This window comes from Pleurodeles waltl, chromosome 3_1, assembly GCF_031143425.1.
Source record: "Pleurodeles waltl isolate 20211129_DDA chromosome 3_1, aPleWal1.hap1.20221129, whole genome shotgun sequence".
Classification (NCBI taxonomy): Eukaryota; Metazoa; Chordata; class Amphibia; order Caudata; family Salamandridae; genus Pleurodeles; species Pleurodeles waltl.
The window spans coordinates 2,005,844,878-2,005,869,456 of NC_090440.1; the positions used below are offsets into that span (position 1 = coordinate 2,005,844,878).

Below are 24,579 nucleotides of genomic sequence, written 5' to 3' on the forward strand. Positions count from 1 at the left end.
GTAATTCTGACTTTCCCGCTGGGCTGGCGGGCGGTCGCCTTCAGGCCGCCCGCCAGCCCAGCGGGAAAGAGGCTTCCACGATGAAGCCGGCTCGGAATCGAGCCGGCAGAGTGGAAGCTGTGCGACGGGTGCAGTTGCACCCGTCGCGTATTTCACTGTCTGCCCAGCAGACAGTGAAATACATTTAGGGGCCCTCTTACGGGGGCCCCTGCAATGCCCATGCCAGTGGCATGGGCACTGCAGGGGCCCCCAGGGGCCCCGCGACCCCCCCTACCGCCATCCGGATCCTGGATGGCGGTAGGGGGGGTCGGAATCCCCTCGGCGGCGCAGCAAGCTGCGCCGCCGTGGAGGATTCAATGGGGCGGCGGTACACTGGCGGGAGCCCGCCAGTGGTGCCGGTCCGACCGCGGCTTTACCGCCGCGGTCGGAATCCCCATTGGAGCACCGCCGGCCTGTCGGCGGTGCTCCCGCGGTCCTCCGCCCTGGCGGTCTTTGACCGCCAGGGTCAGAATGACCGCCTAAGTCTCTTCCTACAACTATTTGTAACTGTTGTCCAAACCTTACCGGCTTACTAGCAGTACCTCACCAGAAACACAATAGTAAAAGGTGTTTTGTAGCAGTCGCTTACGCATGGACTCAAAGTACAATATCTCAGGGTTGTCGTGGTTAAGCGGAAATTACCCTTTTCTCACAGATTTATTATGTCTCATACAAACAAAGGCAATAACACAGATGCAGTAAAGTTATAATAGTTTTTATTCAACATAACTGCAATTTGTGATAAGTTGCATGAACTGCAATGATTAGGATAATGAATATACCAAGCAACAGTATTGTAAAGAGGAGAGTCATTGTTATAAAGACCCCCACCATTATGCAATATATGAAAGAAATATATGTATATGTAAAAGATGGAATAAGCTCTAATACCCTAAGGAGAGTAGGTCTAACCTCCTACCTAAAAAAGAAGAGCTGGGTTCGTTAAACCTAATCTGCCAAAGCCGTGTCCATGAGAGGAGCCCCCAAACCTCGTAGTCTTGGAATGAGGTCTCTATTTCAGACTCCGTAGGGACACGAAGACTGGGTCAGTGTCAAGATGACTGCAGCATCGGTATCAGCGATGGTGGCGATGCCCTCTGGTCGGAATCCCTCTGATTATCTGTCTAAAAGTGTGTTGTATTTATACAGATCTACAAGGTCCCCTGACATAAGTGTTATTCATAACAATAGATAACAGGCATGCTTGGGACGGAAATTAAATCAACAATCCCTCGAAAGTATATAGAGGGAAAATCCCTAAGTGTGAATGCCTACTGTATGTTTGTCTTTCGTGCTTGATCTTGACGCCTTGGCGCAGTGACACTGATAATAGAACCCATAACAAGTGGCCTAACTATAAACAAGGCCGCCATTTTAAAGGAAATAAATAATTAAATGGACTAAGCCAGAGCAAGCTAAGTAGGTTAAAAGTCACCGGGTGACGGGGGCACGAGTTTAGAAGCCTACGGCTAAGCGAACTCCTGTTAACCCGTTAAAACAAACTAGGATTCACTACAACACTACCCTCTGGAAAGTTTTTAAAGCCTACATTAGGGGTATTATAATCTCCAAACATGCAGGAGTACTACGTGACATACGCAAAAGCATGGCCCGTGTTGAAACCGCCCTTCATGACAGACAGAACAGAAGCTCAGCAACGCCATGGTCCCCATTTGGCGAGACACACTGTCTTGCTAGAAGAGTTTCGTGAGCTAGGCGATCAAAAAGTCGCCTTCCTAGGCAAATACGCCAGAGCCAGATGCTACAGGGAGGTAGAGTGGCCAGGTGGCACCTTGGCGTGATTGCTCCGACCCCCTATGGGTGCTTCATACATACATGAGTTACCAGATGGGACCAGGCTTACAGATATCGCAGACATCCTGAAGGAATTGCTAAGATTTTACTCACAACTTTCTACTAAACACACCAATAGCAAGGACACAGTCAGGGCAAAGTACCTGGACGAAACTGCCATGGTATGGACCGCAACTGGCCCAACAGCAGTTCTTTGATGCCCTGATCTCGAGTGACAAGATCATAAAAGCCATTGATTCCCTGGCAGGATCTAAGGCACCCGGACTGGCTGGGCTCACTGGAGATTTTTATAAGGCTTCTAAATAATTGCTGGTTCTACACTTACTAGAGAGGTATGCCGAATCGATTGAGGGGGGACATTACTTACCCCCAAAGTTGAGGTAGGCCGTCATTTCGCTATTCATCAAACCCGGTAAAAACCCACTGCATGGTACTTCCTATAGACCATTATCATTATTAAATTTCAACAATAAAATCTTGGCCAAAATACTAGCAGCCAAGCTGTCGCTCCTATTAGATCAATCAATCAATCAATCAATCAGAGTTTGTAGAGTGCAGCTACTCACCCGTTACAGTCTCAACGAGCTTGGGGTGGGGAGGGGGGGCTTGAGGGGGGCTAGCGTGTACCGGAGGTGGATTAGAAAAGCCATGTCTTCAGTTCCTTCGTGAAGCTGGGGAGGGACGTGGTTTGTCTGATGTGGATGGGTAGGGTGTTCCAGGTGGTGGCAGCTATGTAGGAGAAGGAGTGTCTTCCTGTTCTGGTTTTCCTGATGTGGGGTACTTCTGCGAGAGAGAGCTGGGCTGAGCGTAGGGTTCTGTGGGGTACGTGTAAGTTGAGTCGCTGGTTAAGGTAGGCAGGTCCGGTGTTGTGGAGGGCTTTGTGTACATAGGTGAGGATTTTGAAAGTGATTCTTTTTTCAATAGGGAGCCATTGCAGTGTGCGTAGGTGTTGTGAGATGTGGCAGTGTCGGGCTAGCTCAAGGATCAATCTGGCGGCGGCATTCTGGATGTTTTGCAATTTGCGGGTGAGTTCTTTTGTTGATTCCGGTATTGAGTGCGTTGCCATAGTCTAGTCTGCTGGTGATGAGGGCGTGTGTGACGGTCTTTCTATGCTTGAGGGGGATCCATTTGAAGGTCTTGTGTAGGAGGCGAAGGGTGCAGAAGCAGGTGGAGGTGACTGCATTGATCTGATGGTTCATGCTGAGGTCAGGGCTCAGGATGATTCCGAGATTGCGTGCATGAATGGCAGGGGTGGGTGGGTTTCCGAGGGTGGATGGCCACCAGGAGTTGCTCCATGCATTAGGTTGGGGGCCCAGGATGAGTACCTCGGTCCTGTTTGTGTTGAGTTGAAGGCAGCTATGTCTCTCATCCAGTTGGCGACTGCTTTCATGCCCTCGGGGAAGTTGTGTCTGGCCTCGTTGTGACTGGTTCATTGGAGAGGTAGGATGAGTTGGCTGTCGTCGGCGTAGGAGATGTTTATTCCGTAGCTTCTGACGATGGTGGCTAGCGGGGCCAAGTAGACGTTGAACAGGGTGGGGCTGACGGAGGATCCTTGGGGACTCCGCAGGTGATGGGTGTGGGATCTGGGAGGAAGGGGGCAAGTCTCACTCGTTGCATTCTGCAGGAGAAGAAGGATTGGATCCCTTCGAGGGCCTTCTCTCTAATGCCGGCTTCGTGGAGTCTTCTTATCAGGGTGTGATGGGAGACTGTGTTGAACGTTGCCGAGAGGTCAAGTAGGATGAGTGCTGCCATCTCTCCCTTGTCCAGTAGGGAGCGGATATCGTCTGTTGCGGATGGGAGGGCCGTTTCGGTGCTGTGGTTTGTTGTGGCTTTCTAAAAACGTGGTGAGTTGGCTGTTGACTGTTTTTTCTACGACTTTCACAGGAAATGGAAGTAGGGAGATGGGCCTCAAGTCTTTGAGGTTGGTGGGGTCAGCCGATGGTTTCATGAGGAGAGGGTTGATCTTGGCGTGTTTCTAGTTGGAGAAGGTGGCAGCAGCTAGTGAGCAGTTGATGGTGAGGCAGAGCTTGGGGGCGATGGTGTCTGCAGCTTTGTTGAAGACGTGATGGGGGCATGGGTCCGTGAGGAACCCGGAGTGGATGGACTTCATGGTTTTCCAATGTATCTTCGGTGGAGAGGGATGTCCAGGTGGAGATTGTCGGTTGTTGGACGGGGGTTTGGCGCGTGGGATGTCCTTGTTGAAACTGTCGTAGATGGTCTTGATTTTCTGCTAGAAGTAGGTGTTGAGTCTGTCGCATAGGTCCTGTGAGGGGGGTGGGGGATGACCGTTGTCTCACTGTTGGGTTGGGTGAACTCCTTGATGAAGTTGAAGAGTTCCTTGCTGTTGTGTGGTTGTGAGGAGATCCTGTCTTGGATAGTCTTCTTTCTGGTGTTTCTGATGAGTTGGTGGTGTGCAGTGGTTGCGGCTTTGAGGTTGAGATGGGCTTCTGGGGATTTCGGCCCTCATTATGACTTCGGCGGTCTTACTAGAAAACCGCTGAAGCCGCAGGCACCACTATACCACCAGTGCTGGCGGTATATGTGGCTCCCTATTATGACTTTTCCACTGGTCCAGCGGAAGGAAACAGTGTTTCCGTCCGCTGGCCCAGCGGAAAAGTTACATCAACATTGCTGCCGGCCCATAATAGAGCCGGCAGCAATGTTGATGTGCAGCAAAATTCGGGCAATGAAATGCACGATGGGGCTGTGCCTGGGGGCCCCTGCACTGCCCATGCCAAATGCATGGGCAGTGCAGGGGCCCCCAGGGGCACCCAGAGTTCCCCTTACCGCCAGACTTTCCATGGCGGTCTTTACCGCCATGGACAGGCTGGGAGTTGGGGATTATGACCTGGCGGTATGTTGGAGGGGGCGGCAGTATGGCCGTGGCTAATGCGCCATGGTCATAATAAGCTGGCGGTACATCGCCAGCCTGTTGGCGGTGTTACCGCCAGCTTACCGCCGGCCGCCAGGGTCGCAATGAGGCCCTTAGGGTTTCTCCAGATTTTCTCAAGGCGGCGACAGGTGTGTCTTGATTCCCGGAGTTCAGGGGTGAATCAGCTCGCTACCTTTGCGTGGGTGGTGTTGTTCTTTTTGAGGGGAGCTACTGTGTTTGCGCAGTCGGTGATCCACTTGTGGAAGGTGCGTGCTGCGATGTTTGGGTCCTCGTTGCGTGCAATGGTGGGTGCAGCAATGGAGAGGGTGGCGGTGTGCTGATCATCCGTTATTCTTGTCCGAGGTTGGGGTCTGGTGATGGTGGGTGAGTTGAAGGTGAAGTGGATGCATCAGTGATCTGTCCATGGGAGTTCTGTGGTGTGGCTGAATGTAGCGGCGGTGCCTGTAGTGAAGATGGGATTGAGGGTGGGTTCTGCTGAGTGTGTTGGCTCTGTCACGATCTGTCGAAGTCCTATGTTGTGGAGGTTGTCTAGGAGGGATGCAGTGTTGGGGCCTTGTGGTTTCTCGAGGTGGAAGTTGAGGTCTCCCAGCAGGGTGTAGTTGGTGGCTGCGATGGCTTATGCGGAGATGAAGTCTGCAGTTAGATCAAATCATATCCCCTTCAGTCTGGTTCTCTTCCACACTGCTCCATTTCCCTTAACCTGCACACAGTTTTTCGGTATTAAATAGGATTTCTCCTGCAGTACCGGCTGCGGTCACCCTACTAGACTTTAAAAAGGCATTTGAATCACTGGAATGGCCCTTTTTTTGCACAATTTTAACGAAGCTTGGCCTCCCACTTAGGGTCATCACACTAGTTATGCTGTTATACTCCCGCCCAACTGCTCATCTTCGAGCCAATGGCTTCCTTATGGATGCTTTTGATATCCTCAGGAGAACTAGACAGGGTGCCCCTTATCCCTACTCCTGTTTATAATAGCTATGGATCCTCTGGTACGACATCTCCAGGAGAAACACCTCCACTGTGGGCTGCAGTTCAAACCAGCACCAGAGTGGCCTTTATAACCCTCCACAGGGCCGGCCAATGGCTGACAACTGCACCAAAATAGTTAAGAATGACATTCCATTCACATGTTTAAGTTGCCCAACACCTGTGATGGTTCTAGGTAAAGACCCTGGTTGCACATGTAAGCTGTAGGCTAGAGAGGTGTATTAATACTTATTGATTCTTTTGTTGAAGTGTTCTGCTTTAGGGTAAGCTAGCAGACCACTGCAGAAAGCAACTTTTCACAGATTACGAAAACAAAATATGTTATGCCATGCAAAAATATTCAAAACAATCCTGGTAGAACTACTCCTATACACATTTGTAAAAATATAAATAACCACATCTACAGTAAGAAAAGGGAAATTGCAATAGAATGTAGTAAGGAAACCTGTTTGCAGGAATGTTTTAAACATGTATGTTATCGCTAATGAGGTGGCTTCAACAAAACAATCAATTCACACAGACACATTTTTACTTCAAACAACGTTCATGTCCCCTGCAAAACATTGCTTTGGAGGGAGCATGACTGTGACACTCATTGGATCCCTGCATCTGGTTCTGTCTCATCTGAACCTCGCAGCACACCCTGTTTCTTTCTTGCTGTTGATAGTATACTTCATATTTATCTTAATCAAAAGAGATTCACTCAATGGATCTAGCCAAATACCTTGTTGTAGTCTATAGGAATACATAAGATGCACTTGGGGAAAAGGATATAAAGCATGTTTATTTAAAGAAGATAACATTCCAAACATCTGTGTATGAGAAATCAGGATGGTGTCCTAAGTCAGCTGGAGGGTCTCTGTCTTTGGAGCCTATCTATAGAACTCATTGTCTATAAGGACTCATTGTCTATAAGGACTCATTGTCTATAAGGATCCCACCACCACAAATTTGGAAAGAGCTTAATGAGTAGGTTTGTCTTTGGTTGACTTTCTTGCTACACACTGTCTTATGATCACCACTAAAAAAAGAAGTTGATGCACCCTTTCATATACTTTGGACAAAGTGAAAGAAACTTTGATTAACAGAATCATCACTTTTGGACACTTGGAGACAACTGACAACAAGGATAACAGAAACAGTTGGTAGAAGGATAACTCATGTTACGCACCAGATGAGATGCGCATAAGGAGGTTTCTGCAGACCTTACCGTTTATTGCAATGCAGGTCATAGATGGGAGTTTTGAACTGAATAGATTTCACCATCTCACCAGTTCGCAGGGAGTAGAGATCAACACAGCAGTAGGGAAGTGTGGTGCTGGGAGGAAAGATCAAAAAACACCAAATTACTTATTTGTCTACCACAGGCTTTTCTCTGTACATTACCATGTCAATGTGTTGCCCAGGTAAGTCTTACAATACTCACATGGTGAACAATTGACAAAGGAGAAATGGACCTCAAACTACTTACATCCACTAAGGGTGCATAACTGATGCATGAGTCAAACTTGTTCATAAATTAAAAGAGAAGTGCAAGTTATATTCATATCTGTGTGTTGCGAGCATATAATATATGCACCCCAAAAATAACCTGAATGCATTTAACTTACAGGTGTACACAGAAAAAAGTAGGCTTACCCCGGGGAATGTATAATAAGTGATGAAGAACAGGCAATACCAATGATACATCTAAAACCAGAATGGAATAACTACCATAATCAGTTTAGTAATTCATTTGGTCCTCTATATTCTGATAATGAAGTACTGGTGAGTGCCAGTATTGTGGTCAAACTTGGATCCTTTTTGGTCCTCACTGCCCAAGGTTGTGAGTCTTGGCCCTGTGGAGCAAAGGACACTAACAGTGTTGCACACTTGTTTCCTCAGACCACTTCAGAACAAAGGATTTTTTTGAAAAAACCTGCCAGTGACAACTACTAGGATTGCACTTCAATACTTCTCAAAACACCCTGCTACCTAAAAAAATAGGAGAGAGATTGAGTGTGAAAGAGTCGGTGAATGTTTCCTAGCCAAATGCCCTGTTGGTCTTCAGAACAAATCTATTCTCTAGTGTCCAGATGCAACAATATACTCCAACAAAATAATTACGTCAGGAGAAATTGTACTATTCACCAGGTGCCATGGAGCAAAGTGTGTCCAACTTCCACAGGATAACAACAGAGAAATATGTATTTTCATGAATGCCCAGCAAGCTGCCTCTCAGGCAAAACAGATGACCCAAGGGCAGCAGTTGCTTGACTTGCAAGATGATTAAAAATGGAGGATGATGCCAAATATAACACCGTTTCAATGTGAACAACATGTCAAAGACAAAACTAAATTGTGCTGATTGAGACAATGTACATGCTGATGCCACATTAACTTGACAGACCCAATCGAAGTCAGTTATGCAGTGCTCAAGATGTATTGAGGGGGCTTTAGGAGATACCCACTTTCTAGGATTAGATACATTCTAGGCATGACTGCCAAACTTTCACTTATTTAGATGATCATTGCATCATCTTTTTTTTTTACATTTTCAATAATTTTCTATCTGTAATCCTTTATGTTTCAGTTTTCCAAACTGTATTACATCTAGGGTAAATGCTTCAAAGAGAATGTGTGATTTGTGTAAGTAAATGAGAGACTAGCTTCTCTGCTTGGTGAATGAAGTACTTCAGAGGCAACATGCCACTACAATATTGGCTTCTGCAGTTGCAGGACTCAAAAAGGAATCCTGCATGAAAACTATTTCTTATGGTTTGTGAATTTTAGTATAATCACTGTTGTGATGGGATGGTTGTGAGTTTCTTTGATGTCTAGCCAAAATATACCCTACTTCTTTGCTTTAGATGTCTGTATATTCACTGCTGAACTGAGTCTTTCAGATAGAGAAGAAATTCCTCAAAAGGAATAAAAAACATGGCATCCTTTCAATACAAATTTTAAAAAATGTGACTTTGGGGATGTGATACAATGAAGAAGTTGAAAAACAGTGACATAACTTTTACACCAAGATAGACATTTTATTTTGAACTGCTAAAGTTGTTTGTACCCAACATCTGTACATAGTTTAACTGTCAGAGATATTTTTCATATACTCTTATTGCTATAGTGGATACATATTGTAGTTTTTCTTATTACTAAGAAGAGAAGAAAGGGATCAGGTATTCAATCTCCTGTTATAGGGTTAGGACACCCTACTAGGATTAAAGCCACCTATTGTTATTTCTTTCTTATTCACAAATGACTATTTACACAGTACTGTTCTTAATGTACAAGTTACTTACCTTTGGTAACAAAATATCTGGTAGAGACATATTCTAGTTGCAGATTCCTTACCTTAGAATTTCCCCCCAAGCGTCAGACTGGATCTGGAGATTTTTCTTTGAGCATTATTCTTGCGTGTCGGTAGGTGGCACTGGTCGACTCCGCAGACGCCGTAGGCGTTGTAGTCACCATGATGACGCCGGGAGTAGTACATAGACACCGCCCTTGCGCACTAATGTCAGTTTCTTTTAACGACTTTCCACCCCAGAGCGCAGAGCCGCTAAGAACACTGAGATTGGTGCACCAGAGCTAAGGACCTGAAAGGGGGAATCCCTGTCCCTAGAAATCAGATCCCAAGCGGGGAGGGTGGGTGTGCGGTAAGGAATCTGCAACTAGAATACGTCTCTACCAGATATTTCGCTACCGAAGGTAAGTAACTTGTACATCTGATAGAGACTTCTAGTTGCAGATTCCTTACCTTATAATAGATACCCAAGCAATGCCATCCTCGGTGGTGGGCTGCGAACCAAGATCATACTAGAAAGTCCTGCAGGACCGAACGACCAAAGGAGCCGTCTTGACGGACCTGATTATCCAGGCAGTAATGCTAAGCAAACGTGTGCAGGGATGCCCATGTAGCTGCCTGACAGATATCCAAGACAGGAACTCCGCGTGCTAACGCAGTGGAAGCAGCAGTTGCTCTAGTGGAATGAGCACGCAAGCCTTCAGGAGGTTGCTTCTTAGCCAAAGCTTAGCACATTTTGATGCAAAGAAGCACCCATCAAGAGATGGTATGCTTTTGCACCGCCTTTTTTTTTTTTCTCGCACCCACACAGCCAACGAAGAGTTGATCGTCCACCTGGAAATCTTTAGTACGATTGAGGTAGAACGTCAACGCTCTTTTTGGGTCCAGAGGGTGGAGTCTCTCCTCCTCATAGGAAGGATGTGGGGGTGCGTAGAAGGTAGGCAAAGTGATGGACTGGCCTACATGAAATGGTGTAACCACCTTAAGAAGGAAGGAAGCTCTAGTGCGTAGCACTACTTTGTCAGGATGTACAGACAAGTATAGAGGTTTTGAGGAAAGGGCCTGAAGCTCACTCACCCTGCGAGCAGAGGTGATATCGATCAGAAAGACAGTTTTGAAGGTGAGGAGCCGCAACGGACAATTATGCATTGGCTCAAAGGGGGTACACATCCAATAAGTAAGTACAAAATTAAGGTCCCACTGAGGCATGATAAAGTGTGGGAGGAAATAAATGGGTGAGCCCTTTTAGGAACCTACTCACAATAGGAGATTTAAAGAGTGAGGGCTGATCAGGTAGCCTAAGAAAGACGGAAATGGCCCTGCTGGACTAAAGAAAGAATGAAGAGAAGAACCTCTGACAGAGGGGCAGAAAGGGGGTCAACAGATTTGTTGGTACACCATGCCACAAATTTATTCCAACAACAGACGTATACAGTTTGAGTCGATGGACGCCTGGCTGCCAAGATAACTTTGCAGACTTCGGGTGGAAGGGCAAAAGCGGTCAACTGTTGCTGCTCAATCTCCACACATGAAGGCGGAGGTTAGACAGGTTCGGGTGCAGAACCGTCCCCTGTTGCTGCGACAGAAGATCCGCCCGAAGAGGCAGTCTGAGTGGAGGATCGATGGACATGCTCAATAGCTCTGGATACCACACTCTTCGAGCCCAGTCTGGAGCCACCAAGATGACTTGGGCCTGTTCATTCTTGATTTTCTTGAGAACTCTGGGCAGAAGAGGGATAGGCGGAAAGGAGGCCAGAGTTCCACTCGAGACGAAAATTGTCTCCGAGTGAGTGCCGCCTTGGAAACTCCAATGCACAAAACAGCTGACATTGCGCTTTCTCTGCAGAGGCGAACAGATCTAACCAAGGCTCTCCCCACTGCTGAAAGAGACCTTGTGCCACCTCCAGATGGAGACGTGATCGAGTGTGCGTCGACGGCTGAGTTCGTCCATTCTGGTGTTGAGGGAGCCCGCCAGATGTTGAACCATCAGGGTAATGCCCTGATGTTCCAGCCATGTCCAGGACCCTACTGCGCCCTGTTTGTTGGAGTACCACATGGGGGTAGTATTGTCCATGAACACCTGCACTGCTTTCCCTTTGAGAGAGAGAAGGAATGCTTTCAACGCAAGCCTGATCGCCATCGAGCTCCAGCAGATTTATATGGAGCCCGACACAACCGGAGACCAGAGGCCTCTGATCTCCGCCTCTCCTATGTGGCCACCCCAACCCACAGGTGATGCATCTGTCACTATAGAGAGATCTGGTTGGGGATGGGAGAGGGATCTGCTGTGGACCCAATGCAGATTCGAAAGCCACCACTGCAGGTCTTTTTCAGTTCCCTCCGAGATCTGGACTATGTTGGAGACATTTCCCCTGATGCTGCGCCCACTGGAACTTTAGGTCCCACTGCAGAGCCCGCATATGCCATCTGGCATGTGTTACTAGCAGGATGCAGGAGGCCATGAGGCCCAGCAGCCTCAGAGTCTGTCTCACCGAAACCAAAGACCGAGGCTGCAAGATCGGAGCCATAGCCTGAATGTCTTGGACTCGCTTTTCGGGAGTATAAGCCCAAAACTGCACTGTGTCCAGAATTGCTCCGATGAAAGGGAACATCTGAGAGGGAGTCAGGTGTGACTTTGGCACATTTATAGTGAACCCCAGCGTGGAGGTTCGCCGTGGTCTGAAGGTGGGAGACGACTTTCTGGGGCGAGTCCGCCTTCAACAGCCAGTCATCGAGGTAGGGGAAGACTGAGACCCCTAACCTGCGCAGATGAGCTGCAACCACCGACATCACTTTCGTAAACACCCGAGGGGCACTGGTAAGGCCGAAGGGAAGCACGGTAAACTGAAAGTGCTCGTGACCTACCATGAATCATAGATATCGTGTGTGGGCAAGCAGGATGGGGATGTGGAAATAAGCGTCCTGCAAGTCCAACGCTACCATCCAGTCTCCTGGGTCTAAGGCAGACAGAACCTGAGCCAGGGTGAGCATTCTGAATTTCTCCTTCTTGAGGAAGTAGTTCAGGTCCCGAAGGTCTAGGATAGGACATAAGCCCTTGTCCTTCTTTGGTATCAGAAAGTAGCGGGAATAACAACCACGACCTACTTCTGGCACGGGGACCTTTTCAATAGCTCCCTTGGCCAAGAGAGCCGCAACTTCCTGGCAGAGAAGCGCCAAATGATCCTCCGGAAGGTGATGGAAGGATGGTGGCATGTGTGGTGGAGCAGATTCGAAAGGGAGGGAGTAGCCCTTCCGAATGATCTGCAAAACCCACCCATCCGTAGTGATATGTTCCCAGTGGGGCAGGTGATGGCAAATCCTGCCACCAACTGGATGGGAGTGAGGGAACGGACTAGGAGGGTTTGGAGGCTGCAGCGGGGCAGATGCGGACTGGACAGACCTCTGGTTCCCTGTCCCACGGCCACGTGGGATTCCGCGTCTTCTGCCATGCATAGGCTGGCCAGCGTGCGTGGCACGGTGGCTGTGTGGAGGACGCAACAGGGCGCCCCTTCCGTGTCCACAAAAGGGCAAAAAGCGGACTGTGGTGGGCGAGAGGCCAAGAAAAGACAGAGGGACCGAGCCGTAGCCCGGGAATCCTTGAATCTCTCCAAGGCCGAGTCCGCATTGTCTCCAAAGAGACAGGTGCCATCGAAGGGCATGTCCATGAGTGACTGTTGGACATCCTCAGAGAAACCAGAAGTGCGTAACCTGATGTTGCAACTGATCCGCCCAGAGAGTTGGTTGTGTCCAGCCCACAACGGATTGTGAACTTCGCCACGCCTCTCCCATCGTTCACTGCTTGGGAGACGATAGCACGGGCCTCCTCTGGTATCTGCACCAGGACTTGCGCAACCCTATCCCACAGGGAGGGGGTATAACGGCCCAGAAAGCATGCGGTGTTCACAGACCGCAGCGCTAGACTGGAGGAAGAAAACAACTTCTTGCCAAACTGTTCCAGCCTTTTGTATTCCCTATCCGGGGGTGCGGAAGGGAACGCGCCTGAAGAAGAGGAAGCCTGGATAAAAAGACTCTCAGGCGTGGGGCGTTGGGACAGGAATTTAGGGTTGTTGGAAGCGGGCCGATGGGGGCATGCGATAGTCCTATTCACAGGCGCCCCTGTGTTGGGTTTGGACCATGTACCCAAAAGGATATCGGTGAGGGCCTCATTGAATGGTAAAAGGGGTTTTGAAGCAGAAGCCCCAGGCTGAAGCACCTCCGTCAGGCGATTAGACCTGACCTTTACAGTAGGAAGCTCAAGGCCGAGGACCTCAGCTGCCCTACTGACCACCATACCATAAGTTGCTCCCTCCGCCGTAGCCTTGGTAGGAGGAGACAGCATGCCAGAGTCAGGAGAAGTATCCAGACCACTGGCTTTGCCCAAATCCTGTGCCCAGTCCATAGCAGGGTCGTCCTGGTATTCATAAGGGTCCAGGGACCCCTCCAATTACTACCCATATTCGTACCCATAGGAAAAAGGGTCTGAGTCCGACCTGGGGCAAATAGGCCCCACCAAAGCCAAAGGTGGCGTCGGCCGACGCTGCTCTGACTCAGAGTCATCGGGGATAAGAATCGGGTCGACGTTGATAGTGGGCACCACCGACGTTGGGAGCGTCGATAATCAACCGGGGACGTTCTCGTGGGTGCGACCGGTGCCGGTGCGGATCGGCGCATGGATCCGGATGTGACCTCGGTGGCCGGGGCCAAAGCCGCCGGCACGGAACCTGAAGGCCCCTCAACCGAACCCCTTGGGCCCGAAGGCGCCGTATCGGGGTCGGCCCACCTAAATATGAGGCAAATAGTCTCGTAAAGCTCTTTTAGTTCTGTGGGAGTCGCTCCGGCTCTGGGAAACTCAGGGAAGCGTGGACCGACCCAGCAATGGGACTTCTTCTTCTTACCGGAGTCGAGCACCGGGCCGCCATTAGTTTTGGGGATCACTCCCTCAAAGCCTTCGGGTGCATGGCCCGACACTCGGAGCACGACTTCGGGTCGTGGTCGTGCTCGAGGCACCACAAACGCGATGAGGATCCGTCACCTACATCGTCTGATGACCGTCTTCACAAGGCTTGAACCCGGTCTTCGGGGACATGCTCGATGCACCAAAGTTCTCAAACAAAAAACCCAACAAAATGGTCGAATTCAGCAAAAAAATAGCTGAGGGTATCTCTTCTCCGGATCAGCGTGCAGCGCGGAAAGAAAAGAACTGATGTCACTGCACGTAGGCGATGTCTATGTACTACTCCTGAGGTCATCACGGCGACCACAACGCCTATGGAGTCGACCAACGCCACCTACGGACGCACAAGGGTCTTGCTCGAAGAAAAATCTCCGGATCCAGTCTGACGCCTGGGGGAAAATTCTAAGGTAAGGAATCTGCAACTAGAAGTCTCCATCAGATGCACTGGGACACTGAGACATTCACTTTTTCACATAGGATTCACTCCAAATACTTTATTTTATAACAAATACAAGTCATTCATTGATTTGCTAAAAACAAATATAATGTGTAACAAATATACAAATATATATTTTATTCAACAGTTGGTAAGAACCTAATTGTAAAATAGACAAGATATTTGTTTTACATAAAACAAATGACACAAAAGAATAAATGTTATATTACTGACACTGGGCTACCATAGATAGTTTAATGAGCGATGCATAATAGGGCATACTAAAATCACCACTATGTAAACCTGCTCTTCGCAAAGTACTGCAAACTGGCTGAACCTTTGAGTCTCATGGTTCACATGAAATGTTGTTGTTGAGCATTTACAGGGGAGCGCCAATGGAGATGGCTGTGGTTTGGTGCATGCTGCCACAGGCCTGTATATGTATAATGTGGTTTGCTGATAGCTCTCACAGCTCTGTGCTCTTCGCTTTTGTCTATCCCCGTTGCCTGCCTCCCCAGATAAAAGCAGGGAAGAGGTGAGGTCTTGAACGATGGCCCACAGGTCAAGGTGTGAAGGCGTGAGGAGAGAGATGCTAGTAGAGAAATGCATTGAGCATGGTGGGGTGATATGAATACTCCAGCTAACCCATGCACTAACTTTTCTAGCTGACATTTCCAGTGTGTCTAGTCCACTCAGCCAAGACCTTTTTGGGCAGCCCTAAACTTACCAGCTGCATTTATTTCTTTGAGGTAGAACCTATCTTCTTGCTGCACTCCTGTAGGTGAGTCTCCATGTGATGTGTTCATCTGCAATCTAAATGTTTAGTGCGCCTGAAGATATTCCCATTTACTTTATTCAACATTTTAAATGGCCTCACACACCAAAGGCATTAAAGATCTACCACTGTCCTTGTATATTATTTTACAGGTAAAGGTCAGGTGTCAACCATATATATATAGATATGATACAGCCAGGTTTCACCGCCAAAGGCTATCTCAGTCTTATTACACGTCTCATGAAGCAAATCCAGATATCCACTTTTGTTTCAAGGGGACACAGTGTGTTACTAGAGAGATTCCTACCCCATGTTCCGGAAATCAGCCTGGGATACTGTTATCGTTCATACCTTTTGCCAGTCAAATATTGACCCAAGTGGTATTATAAACTAAAAGTTAAATAAAGTATCCATCCTAGGGAGCATGGAGTGCCCAGTCAATATTTGCAGTTCTTGAGAGAACTCCAAAGGAGATGGAGAATCGAAATAGAGAGTTAAGAGAGGGGATAGGGAGGGTGAACAAAGCAACATCAGTGCTAATTCGAAGCCACCAAATACCACAAGTGAAGAAGAATGGCAATCATGCATTATACATGGCATACGTATCACTGAAGGAATGCTCAAATGTTTGCCTGAAGCCTCCTCAGTATCTGATTTTGTAGTCCAATTCACAATTAGTTCAACACAATATCCCATGTATTTTTTCCAGCCCAAGTCAAAATCAAAGACGGCCCCTCATGCAGCAGTGGTCAGTTCTGGAGGTGAAGCTGGTCACCAAGACAAATCTACATATTCATTTCAGTGAATATTCTTGTTAAAAACTCTATCGACGTATAAATACAGCCCTATTAAATCTACTGGAAATAAAAATGAAAGAAATACTTTAAATTGTGTGGTGAAATACTGGAAGAACGGAAAATGAGAGATAGAGATCGAAGTGTAACAGGAGATAAAATGGGGAGGTAAAGTGACATGACCCAAATAATCCTGGCTCAATCCTTAACTTCAAAGACCATAAGAATAGAGCCAGCAGGAGGTCAACGAATATGTCAGTTTTACCTCTTCACCTTGTTGCAAAGGGAGAGCCAGGGTGCCTTACATGTATGAAATGGTATATTTCACTACCAGCAGATCACAATCTTAGGTCCCAAATTAATGACAAACTGATTTTTTTTTTGTTATCACCAATGCTCCAAATTCCCCACAGAAAGAAACATGGGAGACACTCGGGACTACGATTCTAGCATGGTTGAGGGCAAAATTTAAGTCAAAAGTAGCTTGGTGCCACGACTAAAAAAGACTGAGACATGTTCAGAATCCAGAATAGTATAGAAATGGCTGCATTACTGTCAACTGTGGATCTGGAAATCTATTTGAATATTTATGGGGAAGCAGAAACCCTGAAAGAAGTCCTTCACTTTTTTTAAAATTATTTTTATTAGCGTTTGTTCATAAACATGAACATAGACATTAGTGTGTTTCAATTTTGCAGATGTGCACATAGGATAAAGTAGTAGCATCAACTAAATTTCAAATTCCCTCCCCCATAAACTTCCAAGTATAGTCTGGGAACTAATCATGAATTAGCAGGTCATTGCGGGTCGACAACACTCCTCTCAATATCCGTGTCCCAGAAGGCCTCCAGCCTGGGGACGAGACCCATCCGTGAATAGGTGGGAGTCACCATCACTTCTCCTCCTTGTACCTTCCCCTCCTTCCCTCATTATGCAAGAGGACTGCGGTCCTAGGTCTAAGTGATCTCCCTCCCCGCAGTCTACTAAGGTCTGAGTCCTAGCACTCCAGGCCATCAGATCTTCCCCAACCCTTTCATTTCTTCTAGATCTCCATAAATGTGCCTCTTCGGCTCCAGACTATACCAACATATCTCTTTTCCAATCCGTCAATGTGAGGGCTTTAGTACTCAGCCATCCATTAGAAATCTGGTGCTTGGCAACCACCAGCCCTAGTATGGCAAAGCGTCTGCTTAGCTTCTTCTTGGGGTTATCAAGGAGGAGGCCCAGGATGCATTTTTTAATTGTGCAAGAGATGGCCCAGCCCGACGAGTGTTCAGTGAGTTCTAAAACAGCAATCCATTATTCCCTTACCATTTGGCATTGCCAGACCATATGTACAAAGTCTGGTATTGCTGTTCCACATCGAGCGTAGCTCTGCAACCTATCTGGGTATATAGTGTGAAGTCGTTTAGGTGAGAGGCATGCCATATGTTTATCATATAATAGTGCATCAGTTTAAATCACACGCATCTGGCCACATGTCGCACCCCACATGTATTTTTGCCAATCTTTTTTCGAAAAAGGGTTCCTCACATACCTGTTGCTAAGTGTTCTCTAATAGAAGGAGGGCACACTGTCTATCCAACGACAGAACACTATAGAGATGGGTTATAAGTTAACTACCTCCAGCCATTAAAAGCATAGTCAGCAGTGTCCGTGTGGGCTCGGGTTCTTCTAAGAAAGTGGGCCATAGCTGTTGGGCTATCACAGAAATTTTGGCGTATTGGAGAAACTGTCCGAGGCCCAGGTCAAATGTCTCTATGGAGTCTTGCATTGTAATGAATCGACCTTCCGGATATAGGTCCGAAAGCACCGGGACATTCCCCCTCCTGCCACCTGTCAATCGTCATTGTACGAGCAAGTCCTTCACTTTAAAACTAATTGTTAGACCAAGGTTAAGAACCTTCTAAATATTGCAAAATCTTAAAGGTCCTCACCTAAGTATGCTATCTACTGTTCATTGCATTTCTAGTCCCATCCCCGACTGACTGTGCATGAGAAAAATATGGCAATAGGTTGCAGAAGTAGATACATTATGTTTTCTTTGGACACTTTCCCGCTCAAGTCCAATTAGCCCGCTGCAATGTACATATCAATTTCTTTTAGCGCTGTACTGTTTTCTTCTCTTATGCTTGTTGTTTTTCCCTTTCCTTTAAAGCCTTTGTTGTTCTTAAGTCTTAATTTTTTTTAACTCTGTTACACCCAAGGATCATACAGCCGAAAATGTTAAATAGAACCCATCTGCATAAGTGGTATTCTTGGCCAAAGATTCAGATTCTGAACGGAAGCCTCTTAATCCTTCGAGAGAAGTTGTGCTTAAAATTTCACCGTCAAGAGAGCTTAAAACATCGCAATCACTTTCTAAACACAAGGAATTGTATGCTTTAGCGATCTACCCTCCTACCAGTAGAGTTAAGTCAATAAAGATGTCCTTCATTTGAGCATGACATACAAAGCTCAGCTAAGGGATGTGGTGCATAGTTCTATATTGTAGTGCAATCGCTGCAACAACTCAACATTAAACAGACGTCCCCCTTCTAAAACATCATCAACGGATTTTCAAGTTATAAGAAACTAAGGACTCAGCCTGGCCGTTAACACTGCACAGCTCCTTTTGGAGCAGGACCACGGCTGGTATGCTTATGCTTAGTCCAGGTGTGTGGTGATACTGGTGGACAAAAACATAGGATGGTACGGATTGCAGACTGGAGTATTCATCAGTGGTTGAAAACAAGTCAAGCATTTACATTCATAACCTTTTTGTTTTTCTTTGCCACACACTGCATTAGAAAATGGAAGAAAATGTGCAGGTATGGGACATAAGGGCGTGTAGGGAGCTTATGTACAGTCGCAGGAAAAAATGTGAAGGAGAAACATTTTAAAAGTTTTCTCTGTGAACTATACTAGGTCATGGCCAATGCCACAAAAAGCAGAAATGCTATCATTTTTCTTGGCCGTACATAGCAGTTGTTACCACTAACATAATTCAATTGCTTCACTCTGTATTTTTTATTATTTGAAAGCTTCCAGTACCACTTGCAGCATTACGTCCATCTTTTGATCAAAATGTACTTTAATTCAAATACCAACAATTGATATAGATGGAGGGTGTGGCTAGGCTCACGGAGAGATGGATGCCACCTAAAGGTGCTCTGCAGCTCCTAAACACCTAAAATCCTTTATCCGGCATAATCCAGCAGCGTCCCACAAAGAAATGGTAGGGAAAGCAAGAGTCGAGCTACCGGGACCACAGAGACTGGAGCCGATTGGGCCCGGGGCATTGGATGAGTGGACTGCCATTTCCTGCAGCGGACCACACAAGAGATCCAACCAGGCTGGGAGCTGGGGGAAGGGCTCGCCCGTTGCAAAAACCGTGATGGACCCCCGGGACCGGGCATAAAATTGAGGAGAAGACCTGGGACCTGGAGGGAATGGCGGCGTGAAGGCCAGCGGCACCCGTAGTCAACCGGTGCGGGGACTGACTTGAGGCGGAAAGGAGAGTGGCCCCGGATGTGAGTGTGGCTGGAGATCGGGACCCCTGGAGGCCAGGCCCGGGAGCGTGGGGGAGCCCAAAAACCGGGCCCGGGAAGAAATCAGGCAGAGGGTGAGACCCGGCCTGATGCAGACAGAAAAGAGGAAGCAGGAGGAGCCCGTGTGCGAGCCAGTGTAGTGCAGGCCCTGAACTTGAAGGCCACGGATGAGTGCAGTCCCAGGGGGGAGTGCGAGTGAGCCAAGACTGAGGTCCCCTGGACTGAGACAGAGTGCAGATGGAGTCCAGGCCCCCAGTGAGACTCTGTGGCCTGAATTGCATGAAGGAGAGGTGGCCAAAGGATCCACAGCCAGAATAGAACTGAGGAGGACAGGAGACGAGATAGTGGAAGAGGCTAGTATTCGGAGGTGAGCGGGCCGGATGGCGGAAGAGGGGCCAGCGGGTACTACAGGTCGGACTAGTGAAGTAAAGAGGGTGAGAGCCCCAACCCCCGTCCGTGAAGTGGTGGAGGTTGGCCGCGACAGAAGAACGTGGGGGAGGAAGACTCCCTGCTGAGGGATTGCCCTGAAGAACCCTGGGGTGGAGAAGACCCCCTGAGGGCGTGGGGGGGGCAGGTGGAAACCTGCTCGCCCCCTGTTGAGACCAAGATGATGCTAAAGGTCCAGGCCCCCACACAGTCTAACAAAATGGACAAATACGCAGTGCAGAAGCAGTTTCCCTTGACCAATGGATCAGAAGTGACCACGCCAGAGGAAGGAGAGCCTTCACTGAGGGCTATCATGGCAGCAATATCAGACTTGAAAAGCATGCTGGAGCCTAAACTAGATACCGTAACGGCGGACGTCTCCTTTTTGCACGCGGACTTCAAAAAAATGTCAGATAAATTGGCAACTGCATTGCAAACCGCGTCTAAGAAGCTTCAAGAGCAAGTGCAATATCTCACGAAGCAGACTGGGGTGATGATTGCCAGACTGGAAGACCAAGAAGGGCGAGCACGAAGAAACAACATCAGAGTCGTTGGGGTTCCAGAAGGGACAGAAGGCCCTAGTGTGGATCTATTTCTGGAGGACCGCACTGTCAACACCCTCTGCCCAAAGCACTCATCTAAATTCTTCTCTGTAGAAAGGGCACATAGGGCGCTGATTCCTCTGCCAAAACAGGGGGCCCCCGAGAACAATCATAGCGAGAATTTTCAACCACAGAGACCGGGACGCTATGCTACAAGCTGCTTGTACGCATGGAGATTTACACCTAGACAATGCCACAGTGAGGTTTTTCCCTGACTTTATCCTCCAGGTGCAAAAGCAAAGAAGTAGCTTCCATGAGTAAAGAAAGCCCTCCGAGCAAAATAACTGAATTATACGATGCTCTTCCCGGCGAAGCTACGTGTCTTAGCAGAGGGCAAATCATGGTTCTTCATGTCCCCAGAAGAGGCATGGGACAGGATAGAGGGATGGCACCAGGTGGGCCTACGAGACAGGAGAGGAGAGTAAAGAGGACGACTAAAGGCGCAGAGACCGGACAACCCACCAGAAAGTGAACTGGATCATATTGAGACTGGGGCTCGGGAGGGGTAACGAACCAAGGGAGACTACAGATTGAAATCAGGGGGTGGGGGGTGTTCTTCTCCACATACAGAAGATGAATGTCACATATGGCATATGTATACTGATGATGAAATCGGAGCTAGGGAGGGGGCTCAGGGTGCCATATATGAGGTAAACCACAACTCCCTCCTTGAGAGAAGTAGAGTTGAGGGACTTTAGTACTATAAGTACGCTTATCTTAAGATATGAGACTATTCGATACATTATAGGAGCCCTCTCTGTGGAGCCGGCCCACCTGTACTGCATTTATGTTACAGTTGGGGTGACAGGCACTCTGCAAGTTGGGGGGTGGGCAATTTCAGGCCTACTGGGCAGGGTAGCAGGGAGGGAGGGATATTGTAGGTATGTTCAAGGGCACACGGTGTTGAGGCCCATTGTAAAGGTTTTTGTGTTTTTCTCAATACATACACTACAGGAAAGGATCGAGGGACCCCAGGAGGTGGGAGGAAGGGGGGTTGTCACAGGGGGTCGGGCAGTCACAGACCCGAAGGCCCAAACAGGTACACAATGACAGCAGTTAGGCCCCAGCACTTGAAGGTTATGACATGGAACGACAATGGCCTGGGCAATAGAATTAAACGGACACTGATCCTACAATTTCTCCCTAGACATGCACCAGACGTGGCCCTCATACAAGAAACGCATCTGCAAGGGAACCACTGCAAGGCATTAGACCATATGGGCTACTACCTGGTGGCACATGCGGGATTCACTTCTAGTTCCAGGGGAGTGGGTATTTTACTAAAAAGATCGACACCCTTAAAGCCTGGGATGGTAAGGAATGACAGATTTGGGAGACTCGTGGCGATGACTGGGATCTGGATCGGACAGACGGTGAACTTCTGTTCAGTATATGAACCACCGAAACTACATGCTGACTCTCTGCCAGCACTGGGAGCCGTATTGCTGGAGCTGCCCTCCGGCACCCTTATTCTGGGGGGTGACATGAATGATACTATGGACCCGACTCTGGACAGGATTCCTTGGGGTAGGGGAGGGGGAGATACCGGGAACTTGACATCCTTTGCATACGCGCTTGGCCTGATGGACCTCTGGAGAGCACACAACCCACATGGGTGGCAATATACATTTTTATCTGCGGCACATAGGGGTTTCTCACGTATCGACTACCTTTTTACACAACACACTGGGGTGGGACGCTTTAAGGAGGTGACACATCTCGCACGTGGTGTGTCAGATCATTCCCCTGTGGTGGCCACTCTTGTTGGTACTGTTAAAGATGCAGGATTGCCGTCCAGAACAGACCCCTGGTATCTTAAGGAGGGAGACTTCCCCGACAAGCTACGTGAAGGGCTAAGAGATATTTCGATGATGACCTGAGAAATGTGACCTCAACAGGAATACTCTGGGAGGCCTTCAAGACCACCATTAGAGGACAAGCACAGACATTAATAGGAGGTCTCAAGAAGGAGAGTTGTGTCAAATGTGAGACAATAGAGGGCGACGTCAGTAAGTTGGAGGCAAAAATTCTAGCCGTGGGCCCTATACAGCTGCACCATTGTCATAGTCTCTTACTTAAGCAGCAGGAGTTGAGGGACCAAGCGGACAATAAGGCTTGCGTGCACGCTCTGGCCACGTACCGACGTCTCTACGACGTAGGGGACAAGGCAGACTATTGGTATAGCTGGAAAAACGAGACCAGGGTAGGAATTGGATAATGGAGATTAGAGATGAAGCAGGCAGGCAACGTACCACAGGGGATGATATAGATGAGGCTTTTGCCACATAATATGAGCAAGTCTATTCTGCAAAGACGGACCAACCATATGAAAACTGCATGGAACTCCTTGGTGACCTGCCAATGACGGCGCTCCAAGCGGATGATAGGGAGGTGCTTGACCAGGATGCAACGGTAGAGAAGGTACAGGGGCAATCATGGAGACAAGGTCAGGGAAAGCAGTAGGCCCCAATGGGCTATTGGTAGAGCTCTACAAGAGTATGGCAAATACCATAGTGCCACATATGTTGGCAATGTTCCAGACAGCTAAGGCAGAAGGTGTATTGCCTCTGGATCGATGGACAGCAACTATTGTTGTAATACATAAGTAGGGCAAGCCACCCGCGGAGTGTGGTTCATATAGGCCTATTGCACTATTAAACCTAGAGGTCAAAGTATTGGCTAAAATTATTGTGAACAGACTTTGACCAGTAATGAGTTATCTGATTCATTGCGACCAAACCGGTATTATGCAGCACAGGAACACAGGACTAAACCTGTGGCGCCTATACAAGATCCTGCATGAAACAGGTACCCTGGAGACGGAGGAGGCGGCGTTGCTCGCACTCAACGCAAAGATGGCCTTTGACAGCATCGAATGGGCCTACCTTAGGGCAGTCCTAACAAGACTGGGCTTTGGCCCACAAATATGTGCAGGGATCCAAATGCTGTACAGCAACCCGCGAGCACGGGTGAGGGTTAACAGGGTGACATCCCGCACCTTTGCTCATCAGAGGGACACGAGACAGGGCTGCCCACTATCCCAGTGGCTGTTTACTCTGGCATTGGAGCCGATGGCCACCTGGGTGCGACAGGACCTCTTGTGTGGGGTATTCCAGAAGGAGGATGGTGGGAGGCGAGGATCTCCCTGTACGCGGATGACGTCCGGCTTAATGTAGCAAAACACTGTCGCTCCATAGCCAGATTGTTACACATTTTCCTTCTCTTTGGAACATATTTGGGGTATCAAATAAACTGGGAGAAATCAAAAATATATCCATTAACGGACAGAGAGTTGAGCATCCCGGCAGGATGTGTGGCCCCCCTGGAGAGGGAGGGATTCTCCTACTTGGGAATATATGTGACTAGGCATCCAGAAGAATTCCATAAAAGGAACCTGTACCCACAACTTGATCGTCTCCGCGGAGATGTGTCACACTGGCGGAAGATGCCGCTATCATTGATGGGCAGCGTCGCTCTTTTTAAAATGATGTCCCTACCGTGCCTACTGTACGTGTCCAGAATACACCGTATAAAATACCGCCAACCTTTATTGCCCAGGTTAACAGGGAATTGCGCACGCTACCGTGGGATGGGGCAGCCCCCAAATAGCACTAGGTAAACTGCTGAGGGGGGTATTTGAAGGGGGCCTGGTGATACCTAACATCCAAGCATATTACTGGGTGGCTCAATTGACCTCGGTGAACGGGTGGACATTAGCGGACAGGAAAATAAAGAGGGTTGACTCCCGAGACATACAGAGTCAGTGGCACGAGCGTGGAGAGAGGCCTCCAGATTCCTGGGATGGGAGGGCAGACTGACAGACATGACCCCCCCTGTGGACTAGTGATCAGCTTAGCAAACTCCGTAGTTTAAAAGGGCTCTGACGCTGGGTTCTTATCGGATTAGACCGTCTGGGGACATATGGAGAGCTGGGAGTCTAATCTCCCTTGAGGACCTACAACAGGAATACTCAATGGGGGCGAAGATGGACTTCCAGTACCTTCAACTGAAGCATGCACTAAAACATAGACAG

General features: G+C 48.2%; 1 protein-coding gene across 2 annotated transcripts in view; it reads right to left on the bottom strand.

Moving 5' to 3' along the window:
* The window catches only part of BCAS3 (BCAS3 microtubule associated cell migration factor), a 2,570,631-nt gene that overhangs the window by 2,178,611 nt on the left and 367,441 nt on the right, over positions 1-24,579 (bottom strand). For both annotated transcript variants that reach the window (XM_069226456.1, XM_069226455.1), the window contains exon 9: positions 6,948-7,055. In XM_069226456.1, the coding sequence (XP_069082557.1) occupies positions 6,948-7,055 (108 nt within the window). The remainder of the gene's footprint in view (positions 1-6,947; positions 7,056-24,579) is intronic.